Here is a 20,520-nt window from a genome sequence, read left to right on the forward strand (position 1 = left end):
AGCTCCTGTATCATGAAAATAAATTGGTGGTGTCTTTACCTTGTACCAAGGTGTTTGTCCAGCACCGCCAATCATGATTTCAGTCATCTTAATCCCTTTACATAAGATTAAGATTCTTCTGGAAAAATCTCTTCCAGCAATCTTGGGTAACTCTTCTTCCAAATTATTTGGAAAAACTCCTCGTTTTGCTGTACATATTCCAGCACCTGAATCAATATATGCAGCAAAGTATTCTGCCTTATATTGTTCATACAACATTCCTACTGGAATGTATATGGAGAATGGACTTGTGGTCATTGGATTTTCCACATTTTATCTTCTGCCATAAACTCCATTCCATACTCTAGACGTTTCCAAGGTTTATGTTCCTCGAGAAACTCTAGCCCAAGAATCAATCGTTCTGATTCTTTTCCTGGAATTCCTTGAATATGAACCTCCAATTCTCCGATATTAATCAGTCCTTGGTAAGTTCCTATCATCGGTTGTTCCAAATAGTATATTGAATTACAAGGAAATTGATTCCTTTGTTTTGTAATATCAAATACTATTTCTACTTCCTTCCAACCTTCTGGGCATCTGAGCTTTCCTATTGTAGAAAAACTTTTCAGCTCCTGTTGGGTTTCTATGACAGGCTTTTTATCCCATCTGTAACTTGTAATTCTATCTCCTTGAAAAGATAGTCTTCTTGGTTCCAATCTAAGACTTTGATTCCTCTGTAGAATCGGTTTGTCTTGGATCTGGATATCTGTTTCCTGTATTAAAGGAAACTCAATTCTTTCTGGATAAATTGCCTGCGCAACTTTTCCAAATATCTCAGGGATTTCAATAAATTCGTTTCTAATAAACAACTCAGAATGATGTGTATTAGATAGAGCATATGAAATCTGATAGGTAATAGAATATGGTCTATTGCCTTCTTTCATCAACCTTTTTTCCTTAAAATTCTGATGTAATGTCAAGGCTCGGCTGAAATCTCGATCTGCCAGGTTGTAGGCTATCCTTGGATAGATTACTCCTACAATTTTCCCTGCACAGAGGTTTCCTGAGATTGTTCCCAGTACTGAATCTTGTAGATTCCCCATTCTTTTATCGCATATGGCGATATCAATTGGTGAATCTATCCCTTCTTTGAAAGTAGCCTTTATCATAATCTGGATTGCTCCTATATGAATCCAGGACATAGTCCTTGCTACTTCTATCTTGAGTTTTTGTAATTCCTCCTTTATTTCTTCGGAAGGAATTAACTGCATCTCCATTCTATTTCCTGTAAGTTCCATTGGGATTGCCATTTCCATTCTAGAAACTTTATAGATTAGATGATGCTTTCTGTTTCTTAGGCCAAGACTTCCTAAGAACTTTTCTACCTGTCCTGCAGAGAAACCTTGGTATCTCTGTAAACTCGGATTTTCTCTCATGATTCTTTGAACCATGTTATGAGATATTGTTGTCTGGCTAAAAAACCCAGACAAATCTTCATGTGTTTCGTGTCGAAACACCTCGTCTTCAGTCAGATTCCGATTCTGTTCCATCAGATTCTTCTTGACTTAAGACGACTTCTTCTTCATATATACTTTCATCTGAGGCGATATCCTCAAATCGGTATACTTGAATAAGATCTTGGTAATAAACTGCTTCTTCAATATCCGGAGTAGGATCAAAACGTTTAATACCTCTTTTCTCATTCTCTGGACAATTGGTCGAGATATGACCTCTTGCTCCACATGTCCAGCAATTACAATCCTTGAAACTTTCATTGGCTCTAGTATGAGCTCTTCTGAAAGTTTTCTTTGTAGGTGTTCTTCCCGTGCTTCGAGATGAGCTCGATGCTTGGGATGATATCCTACTTCTTGATGGTCCACTTCTTTGTCCAGATTTATAAGATCTGGCTTTCTGTCTAGACCATACGGTTCTTGGTTTCCAAGAACTTCTTCCACTTCGTGCATAAGGATGAGTCCTAAAACTTTTCCTTTTATGCTTCTGTGGTTTACTTCCAATAATTGTTGGAAGATCATTCTCCTTACAACACAAAGGAGTTCTTTTGTTGATACCCCTTAGTCGTTTGTAATTCTTTTGTAATGCTGCCATGTGACACCATTCTGCTAATTTACCTTTAAGGAAAGAGGCTCTTCTTGCCAATGTATCTGGATTACCAGGTACGTATTCCCTTATGAGCATTTCTCTCCAAGGGCTTGGCATTTTTGCGAAGAAAAGCTGCATAGCTATATCTTCTTCGACTCCTGAATTCCATCTATATTTGGTGAATAACATAATGTATTCATCTACCAAACATATATCATGTAATTCAAGACTATACAGAGCTTGAGTATATTTTTTCTTCTTCTCTGTATCTTGACTGTTGAAATAGTCTACCCCTATAAAGTGTGCTTTGAATAGGGTAGCCATCTTTCCAGCGATCTCACTGAGAGATTCCCCAACTAGGACTGACTCTTTCATGTCTGCTGAAGTCATGTCCCAAGCAATTTTTACTGATCCCATAAGACTCATTTCCAAAAGTTTAATGAATCCTTCTTTGTTGAGATCAAGTGTTCCTGCTGCAATTCTCATAGCAGATGTCCAATCGTCTATGAGATCTTCTCTGTTTTTGAAGTCCAATACATCAAGGTTAAGCATAACCCCGTAAGGATGTATAGGATCTAAAACAGTTTTCCCATAGGGTGTTTGGTGCAAAGGAATTTGAGTTCTCCTTGCCCTTGTTCCCGCTGGGTGTGATCCTCCACCGGTATGGAAATCAGTCTGAGATTCTCTCATATTTACATTATGAGATCCCATACTTTCCCTTGGTGGTTCCTGAGAAGATGACCAGGTTATTGCAGGTGGTGTTTCACCTACTGCTGTATTCATCTTTAGATCTACTACTTTGAGATTTGCGAAAGATTCCGCAAGCTCTTGTAGATCCTCCAAACCAATCCTTTCTAAAGTTGTCATCAGATCAATTTCTTTTCTGAGACAGATTTGATTAGATTGATCATCTTTTCTTCTTCAGTTAAAGGTTTTGACACCACTCTGGCCTTCCCTTGTTGATGTAACAAAGGTTCGGTACCAAAGGATGGTGGTAACCAACCTCCTGAAGTTCTTCTACTAGAACTTGGCTGTTGTTCTAGTTTCTGTATTCTTGTTTGAATATCCTTTAAGATTTCAAGAATTTCTTCTTGTTTTTCTAGGACCTTTTCAATCCTTTGAGGTACATAATATAGCATATTGCCATAATTTTGTACCGTTTTCTGTATTTCTCTAAGATCCAGAGAGAGCTTAGAGGAGTCTGGTACTATCTCCAGAAATTTATTATTCTGAATCATAAATTTTTCCCTGAGGGTGCTGTTGCTTCCCTTCGTAGATCCTCTGTCTATACAGATCCATTGTTCTCTGAAGAATTTCTTCTGAGTAGATATTGAAGTATGTTTTTACGGTTCTTTAAACCTTGTAAACGCATACCTTTTGTTCTGAGTTCAGTGGAGCATGTACTTCGCTGTAATTCTTGTTCTAATTGATTTATTTCCAGGGAAATAAGTTCAATTTCGAACTGGATGGTAGTCCCTGGCATATTTAACAGATCATTGAAGATCTGGTCTTTTCGGCCTGTAAGAGTCTACCTTTTGTGTATGCAAGGTTTTGCAAACACTGCTGTCTTTCATCAGGAGATAAATTTCCTGATTCAATGAGTTGTTTCAGATGCTTTATAGAACATCTGAATAGCTCTATTCGGAAACTAATGTTTCTAGAATAGAGATTGAAATGATTTCGGGGATTCCTAAATCCTTTCATTTCTTGATACATGACATATACCGTCATTTGTCTGATGTTTCCATCAGATCTGTACCATAACTTGGTGGTCACCATTGGGACATACCTCTGTTCTCCTGTTTCTGATATCTAACGATAGTTAGATAAACTTGTGTATATTCCAAAATATTGGAATAGTTCTTGTAAATTATTCTCCTTGAACTAAAGTTCGGATTCATAATTTTTTCGAAATTCTCCTTTTCATACATTTAGTTACTAGTAATAATAAAATTTTCGTGTTTGAAATAAATTAACCATGCTCTGATACCATTTTTGAAGCGCGGAGGATCAATTAAAAGAAAATAGAGAATAAGGGTAGTTTTGTCAATTTTATAGGTTTAGGGAGTTAAAAGAGAGTTTTTGATGGCTAGGGAGCTAGGGACAAGTTAAGTTTGGGTTTAGGGATTTATGAGCAATTTCCCCAAGGATATATGAAAAAGATAAATAAGAAAAGAAAGAATAAAAGATTACAGCAGAAAGAAAATATAAAAAAGAGAGAAAAATATAATAGAATAAGACACGTATTCATTGTTGTGTTCATTGTTAAGGGAAGGGGGAGTAATACTCCAGGAGTAACATAGACTCACCCGCTTCCATATCGTTCAAAATAATATATAAATTTTTTTACAAGTTTGAAATAGAAAAAAAAATTGTTAAAAATGCATATATTTCATGAAATTTATGATCTTTTAAGAATATTATCAGTGCAACTTTTTTACATGATCCAACATATGATCTCCATTAAAGCTAATGAGATGCTATCTAAGGGTATCAAGTTTGAATGTTAATCCCATCACGTGATCCACAATTTATTTCAAGGGTATAAAGTTTGAATGTTTATCCCATCACGTGATCCATAATTTTTTTTTAGTGAATCTCACGTGATGATAAATGTTCTTTCTTGAATAAATTTTTCATGTATTGTCCTATATGAGTAAATATTCATTCTTGAATAATTCCTTGAGGTATTGTAAGCATGAAAGTTTCTCCCGAATTACAGAGAAAGGAAATCACTCTAAAATAACACATCGTTCAATAAGAGTGAGTCTCATGTGAGACCGTCTCACGGATCATAATCCGTGAGACGGGTCAACCCTACCCATATTCACAATAAAAAGTAATACTCTTAGCATAAAAAGTAATACTTTTTCATGGATGACCCAAATAAGAGATCCGTCTCACAACTACGACCCGTGAGATCGTCTCACACAAGTTTTTGCCGTTCAATAAATAATTCAAATTGCTGGTTGCGTGATCCAAAGTCTTATCACGTGAAAAATACTTTTTCCTTAATAATGTATAGTATAATGAAAATTTAATAATTTAACATTAAATAACATAATCACCATATTTTTAGAAAACAAATTGATGATGTAGCACAAGTTAAGCTTGTAAATAAATTTTTTGGAGAAAAAATAAAATAAAATTTGAACAAGTAACTTAATACACATTTTATAATAAATAGTGGGCCCTTAATAAGAACTTATTTAGGAAATAAATTAACTTGATATAAAAAAAGACACAATCTTCTTTGTTCGTTTGAATATACAAGAATACATGCAAGTTTGATGATTAATGGGATTCTTGTTCTTGGGCAAAACCGTCAATATGGTCAAACCACATGACTGATCGGGATCGATCATTAAGCAGCCGGTGCCATGTAAGGTTATCCATGGACTGAAATGATGGTGGTATGAAGTTTTGAGTTAATATTTGCAAGAACTATAAGGAGAGGATGATCATAGTAAGCGTCGTCGAGAGCAATAGACAAAACCAAGGAGAAGGAGAGAGGAGAAGGAGAAGGAGGAGGAGTAGGAGAAGGAGAAGAAGACCTCCCACACAAAAGTTCCCGGGACTTCTCCACATTCAGTTGCCCGGGTGGCCATATCATCTCTATCATTAACCTCATGAGAGCTACGAATCCGAAACATAAACATACAACAAAAACAATGATCCCCTTATTCTCCAAATGCAACTGATTCCTCCCAACTCTTTCCACCTCCAGACTGCAAATAAGATGCAAGAAAAAATGTAAAGACCAACAAACCATATAAAGACCAACAAACTATATACATTGCAAATTGAAAATCAAATTTATGCAACCTAAGACGGGAGTTTTCTTTGATTATGAAGTCCAGCTGCATGGAAACTAGAGCTTTCCAGGACAGAATATCATCAATCTCCTTAATCTGAAACAGCCATTAAAATAATAGCTTATGATACAATATTGCATGGTCTCCATGAACACAGAAGTAAAGTTCCCATACCATGTCGTCCTTGCTTTTCGAGAATCCTTGGGTGTCCAACAAGATGTTGTCTAGCAGGAGACCTTTGTCTCTGATTTCTTTATCGAATTGTTTGAATATTTCAGAATATCTGGAGTTCAGCTCCTCTGAATATCGCTCCAGAACAGCTACATTCAAATCCAAAGATCTAACTTTTTTCATTAAAATTTTAAGAACACTGTCTCCATGGATCCTGTTAACCTGTTGTCCCTTGATTTCTTCAACTAGGTCGGGAACACTTCCAACTTTCACGGTCAGTTGTTCCAATAGAGGCTTCGGGTTTATCAATTAAATCTTCGCGTGGGTTATGCATGCTTGACACGGGCTTTTGTTCACTTGATGTTTCTTCAGATACTGATAGCTTATCTTGAACTGAAATGAGGTCTTCGAGCATTTTCTCAACAGCATCAACTCCATATACCTCAAGAACACTGAGTGTGCAGTAGAACTCTGAACCATGATGAGTAAGAAGATTTAGCTTAAGATATCTCACCCATTTTGGGTCTGGAAGAACGAATCTTTGAGCAAGCTTCACATTTGCAGCAGTAAAATTTCCAAGCTCAGCCCATGAATCTGTAGGATAAACAGCACTGCCTAGTAGCTCGAAATCTTTTAGATTGGAGGAATGATGCTCGAAATTTGCTAGTTCAATAGTATCCACCAAGGTTTCTTCGGAAAGTTCTATCACAACAAACTTCTCATCGGTAGAGCACGGATTTCGAAGGTACTTGTCCTTATCACTACTTAAGATATTTGAAGCACCCTTAGCTTCCTTGTTGTAAGACAAGACCTTTGCTCCTCTTGATGCCAAAGCATAATTGTATTCTGTTCCCCCAGGCTCTACTTTATGCATAATGCTTCCAGACTCGTCACTAAGATATCTACTTCTAGAACTCAACGCTTTGTTCCTAAATTCATCGAGGCCAATTGTTGCTGTATGTAATGACCGATCGTTTTTAAGTTTTTCCTTTTCTGAATATGCGGGTAAATTTAAATTTAGTGCAGATTCAGACTCGGGGCTTATACTTTCCCATGTACCCTGTTTTTCAACATTACTGAAAACTGTTTCCGTATCACCAACGGATGACTTAACAAAGCAAACTTCAGATTCAGTTCCCTCCGAGTAATGCCCTATTCTCATGTAATACAGAATTTGAATCCCCGTCACACGCCCCTTTGTCTTCATTCCTTGTTCTTGTATCAAAAGAAAGTTCTAGATATTCATCTACATCCACCAGAAGGCAAGCAAAGTTCAGTTGTTGAAAACAAATACATCATGCATACAATAACAATTTCAACAATCTTGATAAAAAAATCAATACAACCACGGCAACAAACTTTGAAGTTAGACAACATACAACTTGTATGATGTGTGAAAGCAAGCATTTACCACTACTATTAAAATTATAACTGATAGTAATGGTAAAACTCAAATTAGTCAAACCAGAATAACATATCAAGCGTTACATTTAGACTCTTGTGACACATAGCTGACCATACAAATAACCGAACAATAGTTGCTCCACAACAAGTAACTATCAGCTTCAAACCCGTGAATTGAAAATGTTCGTACTTGTAATCAGTAAAAGAGTTCCTCAAGAGGGATACTGACCTTTTCGACCATCACCATGTCCAATCCATATATTCAAGAGGAACACAAGACCCCATAGAACAATTACAAAAGAAAGAGAAACCTTATATAATTGGTTTCGTCCATAAATAGCCTTCTCCAAAGCTCTTCTTTGTAGAAGAGCTCTGCGTGACCTCTGCATTGCACATCAAGTCCAAGTGCTGCTATCAGAGAACCCTCCTACCATAAAAAAAACACCAGGAATACCTACAACGAAAGTCAAAGGAGCTATTTTATTCGTAATGATAAAGATAATTTAAACTAAACAGGGAAAGTTGAACGTAGGAATTCCAGTGAAGTTAACCAGGGCAGGAAAGGGGGCAGTGTGAAACATTTTTGGGGGTTAAACTTGAATTGATGAAAACTACATGAAGAATTGCCAAAAAAAAAAAAAATCAATCGGGGGAGACAATAGCCCTGTCACCCGGGTCAAAAAGGGGTTTGAAAGGTGGACACCGAGAAAAAAGTCTCAATTTCCTGGCCTGGACAATGAAAACGTTGAATTACACAACATAAGTTCTAAGATTCAATTGCTTGCGTGGAAATCAAACACCATGTATTTCAAAGGTAAAATCAGCCGTGATAATGAATAAAATAAACCAATGGAAATGAAAATAGATCATCGTAAGATTAAGATCAAAATTTCCATGCACTGATAAAACAAATTAAGCAAGTCCCCGCATGTGCATAACCAGGAACTATAATTTTCTTCATACTGCTATGGATTCTATCAAGGATACTTTATGAACCACGAATAACTTTCACAAGAGGCTGATGCCAGATCATGTGTGTGGAACAGTTTAAACCACTACATATGAAACCAAAATCTATCGGAGCTCAACAACTATGATGTTCAAGAAAAATCTTGTAATAGTCTTGATTTCTAGAATCAAATCGAGGGAAACGAATTGACCGACAAAACAAAAGGGTTTGATTTAGCGATCCAGATAGGCAAGATAGAGCTGGAAGATTGAAAGGAAACGATCTGAATAAGAATAAAACAATTTGTTTCACCTAAATTCCCTGATTCCAAATCAGCCTGATTCCAAATCAGGTCCTGGAAATTATTGAAACTCAAAATCGCCAATCAGATGTCCACACTCGAAAGCTGTATCTGAATCAACTGAATAGAAGAGAGAAAAATCTTGTTGCTTCCGCGAACTGTAACGGAATTGAGGGATGGCCTCCACTGAAAGTTACGCCTTTATCAATTACTATATAATAAAAATTAAAACCCCGGATGTTGTAGTTGTAGTAGGGGTCTGATTGTCCTCGAATTTGAAATTTTACCGCATTCGCCACGCAGCAAATGGCTTCATTCAGGTGAAAGGAAAAGACAGTAACAACGAAGAGGGAAAATACAAAGACGAAAAGAGCCCACTTTCTTGCCGGAAAACTGGAGACGAACACAAGAAATCGGCGTCGCTGATTTGCAATGAATTCGGTTCAGATTTATTTCTTTCTTATTATATCATAAGTTCCATAAATTAAGGATCAAATTTATATAATCTATATTATTTTTGCCGACTTGGAAAACTATTACATCATTTATTTAAGGAATTATAATTTTTTTTAGAATTGCAAACAAAATGGAACGTAATATATTTTAAATCTATATATATACGTGTAAGCTTCATAAAATATATATATATTGTATGTCTGAACCTGCTGGTTTCTTGGGACGTGGAACTTTTCTACCTTCGGTGATGATTAGGTTTGTGAGTTTCCATCTATAAATAATACAAAATTAATTTGAATTAAAAAAAACAATCAAAATACAATAAATAACAGATAAAACATTCTATTTATATTATTTTTAATTAAAAAAATCAGCAATAAATTATTTTAATTGTTTCTCGTTGCTTGATATATATATATATATATATATATATATATATATATATATATATATATATATATATATATATATATATATGAAGCTTTTATTGAATTTCGAGGAAACCCAACGCATAATTGGGACCTTATGGACTATACTAAACCCAAAAGGCCTAATGATAGGCCCGTGCTCTACATTACCAAATGGCCCGCTTGTCTTCATTATCCAATCCACTCCAATCCATAATACGTTGTCGGATCGCACACCACGCTCCTCACTCCTCAGGCCTCATCCAATTAACATCCAGAAATTGCTGTTGTTTCTTCCACAAATCATGGCTAGCAACTCGAGTTCCTCCATATATATTGGTGAGTTATGACCCGATCGATTGTGTTTTCAATTTGGTTTGGCTGGAAACAATTATTAGGGCATTCGTAGATTGAAACCCTTTCGTTGCCTTTGTAATTGTGACTGATGCTCTATCTTTTGTTTGTTCTAATTCTGAAAAAGAAAACGAACTGAAATTTTTATCTAGTAAAGTTTCAATTCATGTTGAACTTTAGAAAGGGGAGTCTTTTCCTTTTTATTTTTAATCTTACACGCCAAGTGGGGTTAGGCCGTAAAGCCGAAGAAGTAGTGAAAGACCAGTGCATGAGAGCTTAATTCAACCCACTGTTGCCAATGGATATATTGTAAGTTGTCCACCCCCTGAAAAGACCACCATATGGCCGTGTTACCTTGCTCTGGGTTGATCATTATTCATCCCCTAATAATTGGCATGGGCATGAGTACAGATCATATTTTCGATGCTGATGCACTTTCCTTCCCATATCGTCCCACCCACTTTGTTTGATTTCGATGAGAATACGGCTAATAGAAATCCGTGTTTTCATTGATGCGTTGGGAGAAAGAATAGACTTACATTTAGAACAATTCACACCTTTAAATTTTTGATTTCCGCTTTCTTGGTTGAAGTTGGGTTGAAGTTGGTCTTGTTTGAAAACTAATAATAGTCATTGAAGTGCTTGTCCAGGAAACATTGATGATAGAGTGGGTGAAAGGGTACTGTATGATATTCTCATTCAAGCTGGCCGTGTTGTGGAGTTGCATATCCCCCGAGACAAGGAAACTGGCAAGCCAAAAGGCTTTGCATTTGCTGAATATGAGACAGAAGAGATTGCAGAGTATGCTGTCAAGCTTTTCTCCGGTCTAGTGACACTCTACAAAAAAACATTGAAGTTTGGGGTAAGCCTCTTGGCAAGAGTTTGGAAAATTCTGAATATTCCTTTCATTTATTTGTTCTTCAAGATTGGTATCTGGCTTTTCTTTTGATTCCACAAGTACAAGTTTTTACTTCTAAATGACATAAAGAAGCTTGCACATATTTAGATGCCACACTCGTTGGGGGCACGAGGACAACCGGTAGCCTAATTACTAATAGTTGCTTTATAATGAGCAGCAGTGACAAATTCCATTTTTGTACGACAGATTTCTGGCCAAGACAAGCCATCTGTGAGTTTACAAATACCCACGTCACCCACTATTAATTCTTCTTTCAAACCGAGGCCACATCCTCTACCAGGTAATCATGGGGAATTCTCACCACAATCTATGGGATTACCAACATCACGCCATTTTCCGGAGCACAAAAGTAATCATGGGCGAGGTGATGAATAATTTTTCCCCTCATTGATTTGCTTGTTTTATTGGATTCTTTATAGATCTGTAATGATTGCTTACATTTGTAAGTTTTTTTTTTCTGATTTTCCAGTTCCCTTTGATGTATCTGAACGCCACCCCCACCCAACCATGTACAACGATGATATCGACTACAGCCGCAGCCACAGATTTTATTTATCCACATTGGATAACCTCAGTCGTTCTAGGTCACGACGACATGATATGCGTGACTATTAATTATTACCCTTCTCGATGATTCTATTAAAGATTTGGTTAACAAAGTCTAGAGGCCTAAACTCTCTCTGTGAAATGAGGGAACTAAAATAAATCCGGTGGATTGTGGTCGCCCCATGGCGAATGAAGGGTTTTCACCTGGTGTAGCATACTTTGCCGTGAAATGGTGCAGCTGTTGCTTTTGGCAGCCAAATATGTTCAGATTCTCGCTATCCAACGTATTTCTCTCATTTGTATGTGTTCGTTCATATGCTTAGCGTTCGAATCCCCCTAAAGGGAACGAGTTAAAGTTAGTTTTTGGTTAGTGGCGATAAATTTGATTTTTCTTACATTTTTTATTGGACGAGCATGTTGTACATATTTTGTCAAATGTGTTTTATCTATGTAGCATGGTTTTACAGAGACTCATACATTAGTATGTAAGTTAACCATTGTGTATCAAAATATAACAGTTGTATGTTTTCATATCATAAAAAATATCTAGTAATTCGAAGCCGCGGTTTAGTAAAACCCAGGAGCTTCCCATAATTCAACAAACAACGTAACCTTTCAAACTATTTAAAAGTAAAAATAATTATTTGTTTACCCATCAAATTTCAACATTGCGATCATTAAATTTGTAGAATATTAGTAAGTACAATAAAGTTTGGACTATTGATATAATAAAATTTTATTTTTAATCAAGATTAGTATTAATTATTAATTAAAAAATAAAAAGCTTACAAGTCAAGGACTCAAGGCGACCGAAAAAACAAGATAGCATAAAAAAAATTGAGTATAAAAAATAAATATATATATTATATTATTAAACATGAGTGAGTTAGAAAAATTGTTATATTATTTAGCGTGGGTAAGTTAGAAAAATTGTTATATATATATTATATTATTAAGTGTGAGTGAGTTAAAAAAATTATTTAAAGTTAATATTTTTAACACAAAAAACCATTTTAGAAAAATTCTTAAAAAATGGAAGCCCTAACCGTACCACAAATTTCACCGTTAGTATTTTAACATAAAAAATTTTTTTTCTACTTTAATATTATTATTATCTTTAATGAAAATAAATTTAATAGAAAAATAAATTTTTTGTGGTATATACAATCATTATTAATTGTTATGTTACACCCAAACCGCTGCTATATATAATTGAGTAACTGTACAGAAATTGCTGGTCGCCCTTCGTACGCACACAAAACGCTGCTGTGCTGCCCTTGTTCTCCTTCCTCTCCAAACTCCACGCAGTCCGCCACCCAGGTCGTTAATGGCTTTCTCGGCTGATATATTCTCTAAATATCACCTCTGCAATTTCGCAGCTCAGTAATCTACCCCTTCCGTCTTCTTTCTCGCGGCTTGAAAGCTCAGTAGGAATTAGGTCTGGCCACAGTCGAAAGCTTTTCGTGACAATGTCAGGCGCCTCAGTTCAATCTGTGGAATTGTCTCAGTCGGCTGTGTCAAAAAATGTTGGGATTCCTGTCATGGTAAATCCTTGTTGCGTCGAAGAACGTTATTCACATTTAGCATATAAGTGGGTCCACACAATGTTTGTTGCAGGTGAACGGTTGTACAGGAAAAATGGGAAGGGCTGTTCTTGAGGCAGCTATCTCTGCTGGACTTGATCCTGTGCCTGTGGCATTAGGAGGTCCGGATGACGCTGGAAAAATTGTGGATGCCGGTGGAAAACAGATTGAAGTGCATGGTCATACGGATAGAGAAAAGATTCTGGCTTCTACATTTGATGATTACCCGAATTTGATCGTCGTAGACTACACTGTTCCGACTGCTGTTAATGGTAAACACTCTTATTTCTTTTCATAGATTTCGTTTAGTGTTTATACTTTCGATTTGGAGATGGTTGAGTTGAAAGTTTTGTGTTTTACATAAAATCAGTGTATGTCGCCAAAGATTAGATTAATCAATGGGGAATGCTTTATAAAACTTTTACGCAATACTGACTCAGTTGTTAACGCTACCTGCAGCAGTGTCTTAACGTGTTCATTATCTTTATCACTAGCGCTGGCTTTTTCTACAACATTGGGTTTGTAGACCTAAAGGAAGCTTAGGGTGATCAATAAATTTGAAATTTTACTGATTTTGCTGCTCTTGCTGTTATCCTGAAATCTGATAATTTTGTGTTATCTTGATGCGGTAAACAGAAAATGCTGCTCTATATTGCAAAGTCGGGGTACCCTTTGTGATAGGAACCACTGGAGGAGACAGGGAGCTGCTCTATAAGACTGTGGAGGACTCAAAGGTTTATGCTGTGATCTCACCTCAAATGGGAAAACAGGTGCTAAGAATTTATTTGACTTCGGACTCGTATACTTTTATTGCATTTTAAAACTTGTTTACCTGACCTTTCGTAGGTGGTAGCATTTATTGCAGCCATTAAAATTATGGCAGAACAATTTCCTGGAGCATTTTCTGGGTATAAGTTAGAGGTATATTTTCTGTACTTTCAATGATGAGATTTTAGTAGTATAGGGTTGGTGCATAAGTTTTCATGGTAGCATTTCTTTCAGCCATGAAAATTATGGCAGAACAATTTTCTGGAGCATTTTCTGGGTATAAGTTAGAGGCATATTTTCTGTACTCTCAATGATAAGATTCGAGTCGTATAGGGTTGGTGCATAAGCAATCTGAAGCCTTTCATCGTGTCACCATTGATCTTTAGATCTTTGTTTTACCATCTTTCCTGTTAATACGTATTTACCTCAACTTAATGGTCTTACTTTTTCTCAGTCTTTTACCTTGTAATCTATTTTCTAGTTGAAATTAACATATATTCTTACACTCAAATTTTATAAAAGGTGATGGAGTCCCATCAAGCAAGTAAATTGGACATTTCTGGAACTGCCAAGGATGTTATCTCTTGCTTTCAGAAACTTGGAGTTTCCTACGAACTAGATCAGGTGAGAAGTTATGGAGATATAATAATTATTATTGTTTTTTTTATGGAAATGGAGGCCAAGTCATTGAGGAAATTAGCACCTAGTTATCCCTTTGACACAAATTAAATTCAGCATGTAAAGAAAAGTCTTGCATGTTTAGTCTTTTTGTTGCTTCACTGTGTTCTGGTTTGGATTTGGTGACTTTTTGCTTTTGCGTGAAGTTTGTCTTGAGGTATAATATTACGTAGAATGAAGCTAACATATTTGTGGCAAAAAAATCTTTTTGCAACTCTTTGCGTTATCAAGTTCAAAGATCCAATAATTGTGACCTAGATAATTCATAGGCAGCTGGCTGGCATACCTGTACCTTTTCTATCCTTTCTCTTTCTTTTTTCGGTAGAAAGATTGATTTATTGTTTGATATATTTAATCACTACAAACTGAAACCAATAGGAAGATATCACGGTGTAAGTTGAGGAATGAAGTGTAATAGGAGATCTTTAAGTGAACAAGAAGCATATCGAAGAACCATACTTGGAGTTGTACAAAAAACAAGAAAAAAAGAAGAGCCATACTTGGAGAGGTATGAGTAGAAAGAAGTGTGGAATCCATCCTTCATGATCCAACCTCTTTCCTTACCCGTAGAGTTGTTGATTAGCGAATTTCGTTGTTGCTCAAGATCCTTGTACTCTGTTTACTTAAAAACTAGTTAGCATTATCTTATTACCGTGGAAAACCACGGTTGGCAGCTGTCTCCTCTCGATAGGGAAGTGAATGTGTTTTCATAAACAATTCTTATTTTCTGGTCCTATCAGGTATTGCAAATTCGAGATCCCAAGCTACAAACCGAGATGGTGGGAGTCCCGGAAGAGCATTTATCTGGTCATGCATTTCACATGTATCATCTGTCATCACCTGACGGCACGTAAATATCTTCAGTTGACTCGTCACTATCTATTTGATCTCATCTACTTTCAAGTGTAATATTATATATTCTCCATTCACTCTCTTATTTACTGTTTTTGGTTTTTCCCCCTTTTTGAAAAAAATACATACGTGGGGAAAAGTGTTTCCTTTGAGTTTCAGCACAATGTTTGTGGTAGATCAATTTATGCAGAAGGTACTGTGGATGCAATTCTTTTTCTTGCCAAGAAGGTAATTCTTAAAATTTCTTTAGCTAGTGTTTGATTTGATGAACTTGTATCATATCCGTTAACTACTGATCCCAAATCAATTACTCCATTCTTAGCAACTCCATCTTCCTAATGGTTCTGCGATCTGTATCTGCTTTCATCATTCAGTTATACGTGCATCTCGGTACCAACATTGAACACAACTAAACCAACTCGAATGTCTAGCCTTAATTTTCTTCTCTATCAATGTCATTCGAACTCTCTTAGCATGCTCATTTCTAATTTAATCAGCACACAACCACTCACTCATTTAACTTCTGCACTTAGTAGCTTGTTTTGTTATACGGTGTTATCGGCAAAATACTCATCAGAGCTTTAACTTTTCTTTATTGCAAGCAGTTTTGTTCTCCTGTGGGTATGTTCAAATCTAGAGTGTTTCGTGTATACAGGTTGAATCAAATTCAGACAAGAGGATATTCAACATGATAGACGTTCTGCGGGAGGGTAACATGAGATGAAATCTGTGATATACCTACCTATTTTATGCTAGTTGAAGCAAATTTTGGACAACTTTTGTTGTGTTTTAGCTGCTTTAATTTAATCTGTACTCATCTTCTTCAGCTGTTGGTGTTGGAGGGACCTACACAAATGTATATAAATTTTTATTTTCAAACCAGTTTGGAATATGTTTCTAATTGGCCACGATCCAGTAGTCATCAAAATGGTCACTCCACCTGCCCTTCACTTTTTTTTACATGGATAGATATGGTATTCAATGAAAAGTGGCACACTGATCATATATAATAAACTGGATTTTCAAAATTAAAGGTAGTTTTGAAGTGTATTTTCAAAACTAACCCTAAAAATAAGAAAGATGTAAAAACTTACTGTATACTTTATTCTTATGTTTTTCCTACAACTTCCATCACATTTGTCTTTTATTTAATCAAGTATTACAATAACCGTTAGTTTTTTTTATAACTTGTTAAATTTTTATCATTAGAATATTAGTTTAATAACTAAGCATAGTTTTATTCATAGGATATGACAAGTGTGTGATATATAGTAAAATGATAAAGTGAGGATAAGTAAGATGTTATGATAAAACATTGAATCTTTTGGTTTGTCTGTTGGATTATAATGTCAATATTATATTTATCATGATAAATTTTTATTATTTCATGATTACCAAGATTTTTTTGCACATGCAGAGAGGGGTGAATGTTTAGGTTCGGATATCGAGTAGTTAACTTTTCTGTCTAAACAACATTTATCAAGGATGCATGCGAGTTTAGTTGGCTTTTAAAAAATGTACGAAACATGAAAAGTTATTAATTATTCATTTATCAAGTATATCAAAATCCAAACTATACCTAAATATATTGGATCTGCTTTAATCGCGCACTACCTACCATTATCGTCAAAGATTAAGAAAGCTAGACATCAATTTTTTCCTTTTATGTAGTGCATTAGCAAAAAGTCCCATTTCTAACGTATTTATTTGACAACTCAAAACTCATTCACGCCACGGGGATCAAGTGTCCACGTAGAAAAAAATAAAAACCAACAGGCACCAGCCAGCAAACAAATAGTTTTCAAAAATAAAATTAATTCAAAGAAATTATATGAAGGATTTTTTCCTACATCTATTGAGTTGCAGTGCATTAATTGGTCCAAACTCCTGAGTGGCCTTCGACTATTTGAGCCTCCCACCTGTAAAAAAAACAATAATAATTAGCTTCACTATTTGTGGAAACAAGCTCCAGTTTTCCGATCTTCAAATCATTAATAAACGAAGTAAAAAATTCGATTTTTTTGCCAAACTTTGGTCTGACCGGTATAATGGTTTTTTGGTTATGGTCTGGACGAGAAAAATGATCTGTTCTCAATCGAGTCTAGTCGAGTCGAGCCGATTGGTGCAATCCAATTCTGAAAACTCGATAACAGCACATGGTTTTTTGAACGAGTCAAAGAAGTAAAAGTGAACGTATGATATTTTAAGATCTCCTTTAAAAACAGCTATTTTGCCAATACCCTCGTCTCTCCGTGTACGACCAATATGCCTTCTCTTTCACCTCTCTTCAAATTATTCGCTACTCTAACTCTGATACTCAGCCTCACACTCACAGCCTCAGCAGCAAGATGCCACGTGGACGATGAGATCGGGTTGCTGGATTTCAAGTCGGGAATTCGGGCCGACCCGTCTGGTTTGCTTTCCTCATGGAAGAAAGGAACATACTGCTGCACATGGTTAGGCGTCACCTGCCTCAGCGGCCAACGGGTCACGGCCATGTCCGTTGCTGGCCAGCCCAACAATGCCACCACTACTTTATCTGGTACCATTTCGCCTTCGCTTTCGAAACTACAGTTTCTGGATGGAGTCTATCTCACGGATCTTAAAAACTTAAGTGGCCCTTTCCCTTCTTTTCTGTTTAGCCTCCCAAAACTTCTGTATGTTTATATCGAAAACAATAAACTATCGGGTCCTATACCTCACAACATTAGTAAATTGACCCGACTGGACGTGCTAAGCTTGGAAGGAAACCGATTCTCGGGGTCTATACCGAGTTCGATCGGTAATTTGGTTCGGTTGACGCAGCTGAAACTCGGTGGTAATCTTCTGACCGGCACGGTTCCTGTTAGCATTCAGCGGCTGAGGAACCTGACCCTACTACATTTGGAGCGGAACCAATTATCTGGGACGATACCGGATTTCTTTTCGGGCTTTTCGGACCTCAGAAGTATAAGGCTTTCTCACAACACGTTCACTGGAAAAATCCCAGAAAGCATTTCTGTCTTAGCGCCATTTCTACGTTACCTTGAGCTCGGACACAACTCCCTGACGGGGAAAATCCCTGATTTTCTGGGAAAATTCCATGCCATGGACACATTGGATCTGTCTTGGAACCGATTTTCAGGGACTGTGCCCAAAAGTTTCGTTAATCTCACCAAGATCTTTAACTTGGACTTGTCCCGTAATTCTCTGGTGGACCCGTTTCCGGATATGCAGGTGAAAGGTATAGAGTCGTTGGATTTATCTTATAATCGATTCCATTTGAAGAGCATTCCTCAATGGGTTACTGCCTCTCCTATAATATTTTCTTTGAAGTTAGCAAAATGTGGGCTCAAGATTAATTTGGATGACTGGAAGCCTGCGGAGACATACTTCTATGATTACATCGATCTTTCCGAGAACGAAATAACCGGTAGTCCAGTAAAGATTTTGAACAGAACTGATTACTTGGTGGGGTTCTATGCTTCTGGAAACAAGTTAAAATTTAACCTGGAGAGTGTGAGAATTGTCAAGACCTTGAAGCACTTGGATTTGTCACACAATTTGGTGTTTGGGAAGGTGCCTCCCGCGGTTTCAGGGCTCACAAAATTGAATGTTAGTTACAATCACTTGTGTGGTCAGCTACCGACGACAAAGTTCCCGGCAGAATCGTTTGTCGGGAACGATTGCCTCTGTGGTTCTCCATTGCCCAAATGCAAATGAAGTTTGAATTGTGGATAGAACCAGCTAGCTAGCTAGCTAGCACTGCACTGTTTAACTGAGTTTTGTGGTTATTTGTATTAGTTAAAAGTAAATAAAGCGTTGTGAGCACAGGAACTGGAAGGAGAGTGTCGCACAATGATGAATAAGTTGCAATGGATAGTAAGAATAAGTTGCATAAATTTTATTTCTCTGCAATATTTGATTGTGACTTCAAACAACAGTTTCCCGCCGTTTATATCTAGTCTAGTCATAACCCCTCGACTCGGCCACCTTGATGTTGGCCCTCTTATCGCATGCCAACTCTCTAACCCGCAGGTCGGCCGTCGGGTAATAGCCACCTCGGCCAAACCTTATCATGGTTTATGTCGGGATCTTTTTCTAAAGAAAAGAAGGAAATTTGCTAAAAGATTGATGACTAGCTTCCTTAAGCTTTAATAACATATATGCACCACAACATTATACCTGCCTACCACTGTTAAAGCTTATATGTGTGTGTGTGTGTGTAATGAAAATTAGACTGTTGAAGAAGCTCGGAATCAAGTCATGCTACTAAACTTCCAGAAGTGGAACTGTAGCTCATTCGAATTGTTAATTGTCTCACATCAGTTGGATAAATAACCTGGGAGTTGTATATATGAGCTTGGACAATCTTTCTTCTTGAACTAGTTTTTGAGGTTGAGTTAGGTCTAAGTTCCAATCTTAACACGAATAACTAGATAATGGAACAAGGATGATCGCATGGATTAAACTTTTGAGTGGCAACGCGTCGAGAAATTAATTTATTTATACTGCTTTTGGCGATTTGGCATGCCTATATCATATTTCAGTACTGAAGAGAATTTGGATACTCAAATAATATTTAAAAAAAACATTGATTGAACTGATGATGTCATTTAATTCATCACGTAAATATTAAGGAAAAACATATTATGGATATGAAAATATCCATGTTGTTTTCCTTGATATGTTATTTGAAAAAATAAAAAATTCATCTACGTAAAAATATGTTCTTTTTTCAGTAACACGTGAAAAAACTATTTGATCTAAATATTGAGTCGAAATGTAAAATTTTAAAATTATATTTAGAAAAATTACAAACCTTGATAAAATCAAAACATGCTGGTATTCTTTGTCATCATCGTCTGAGTTGATGCACTTAGCTTACATATTGTATTGCGCCTTTTGATTTTTTTTTTTATATTCAATATGAAGCACATAATTATATTATATGTATATATATGTGTGTGTATTTAAATTGATATAAAATAAAATTCAATGAGCATGGTCACTTTGTTGATGATGTTTAATTTATGCTTTCACTTTTTAAATTTAAGTTAAAATACTTTACATTATAACTTACAACATGTTAAATATTTTTAATTTTAAAAACCTATTTTATGTAAGTATCATCTCAAAAAAAAAAATTATGTAATTAAAATTACGAAAAAAAAATTCAGTTGCACTCAAGGATGACTATATTTTGATCAAATGAATTTTTTTATTACATGGAAAATTTATGGATAAATTTGTGGGATA

At 36.1% G+C, this 20,520-nt stretch overlaps 3 protein-coding genes and 1 pseudogene across 4 annotated transcripts; 3 read left to right on the top strand and 1 right to left on the bottom strand.

The window, feature by feature from the left end:
• Positions 1-5,252: 5,252 nt before the first annotated feature.
• Positions 5,253-9,166, bottom strand: LOC140809233 (SUN domain-containing protein 4-like; annotated as a pseudogene).
• Positions 9,167-9,794: 628 nt separating this feature from the next.
• LOC140809277 (uncharacterized) lies at positions 9,795-11,877 on the top strand. 2 transcript variants are annotated; one of them, XM_073166855.1, is made up of 4 exons: positions 9,795-9,921; positions 10,587-10,798; positions 11,042-11,219; positions 11,325-11,877. In XM_073166855.1, the coding sequence occupies exons 1-4, from the start codon at positions 9,888-9,890 to the stop codon at positions 11,468-11,470; spliced, it is 570 nt and encodes a 189-aa protein (XP_073022956.1). In that variant the 5' UTR covers positions 9,795-9,887; the 3' UTR covers positions 11,471-11,877. The 2 variants fall into 2 exon arrangements, with proteins under 2 accessions (XP_073022956.1, XP_073022957.1); XM_073166856.1 differs by lacking the exon at positions 9,795-9,921 and adding an exon at positions 10,027-10,245 and having other exon boundaries at positions 10,576-10,798.
• Positions 11,878-12,617: 740 nt separating this feature from the next.
• Positions 12,618-16,183, top strand: LOC140809993 (4-hydroxy-tetrahydrodipicolinate reductase 2, chloroplastic-like). The gene is made up of 8 exons (XM_073167782.1): positions 12,618-12,945; positions 13,019-13,256; positions 13,621-13,754; positions 13,831-13,905; positions 14,275-14,376; positions 15,171-15,280; positions 15,423-15,510; positions 15,938-16,183. Exons 1-8 carry the CDS (start codon positions 12,871-12,873, stop codon positions 16,004-16,006), a joined length of 891 nt encoding a protein of 296 aa, XP_073023883.1. The 5' UTR covers positions 12,618-12,870; the 3' UTR covers positions 16,007-16,183.
• A 1,178-nt stretch (positions 16,184-17,361) lies between these two features.
• LOC140809670 (uncharacterized) lies at positions 17,362-19,181 on the top strand. Its single transcript, XM_073167368.1, has one exon. The coding sequence runs from the start codon at positions 17,548-17,550 to the stop codon at positions 18,982-18,984; it is 1,437 nt and encodes a 478-aa protein (XP_073023469.1). The 5' UTR covers positions 17,362-17,547; the 3' UTR covers positions 18,985-19,181.
• The last annotated feature ends 1,339 nt before the right edge of the window (positions 19,182-20,520 follow it).

The sequence above is a fragment of the Primulina eburnea genome, chromosome 13 (assembly GCF_022965805.1).
Source record: "Primulina eburnea isolate SZY01 chromosome 13, ASM2296580v1, whole genome shotgun sequence".
Lineage (NCBI taxonomy): Eukaryota > Viridiplantae > Streptophyta > Magnoliopsida > Lamiales > Gesneriaceae > Primulina > Primulina eburnea.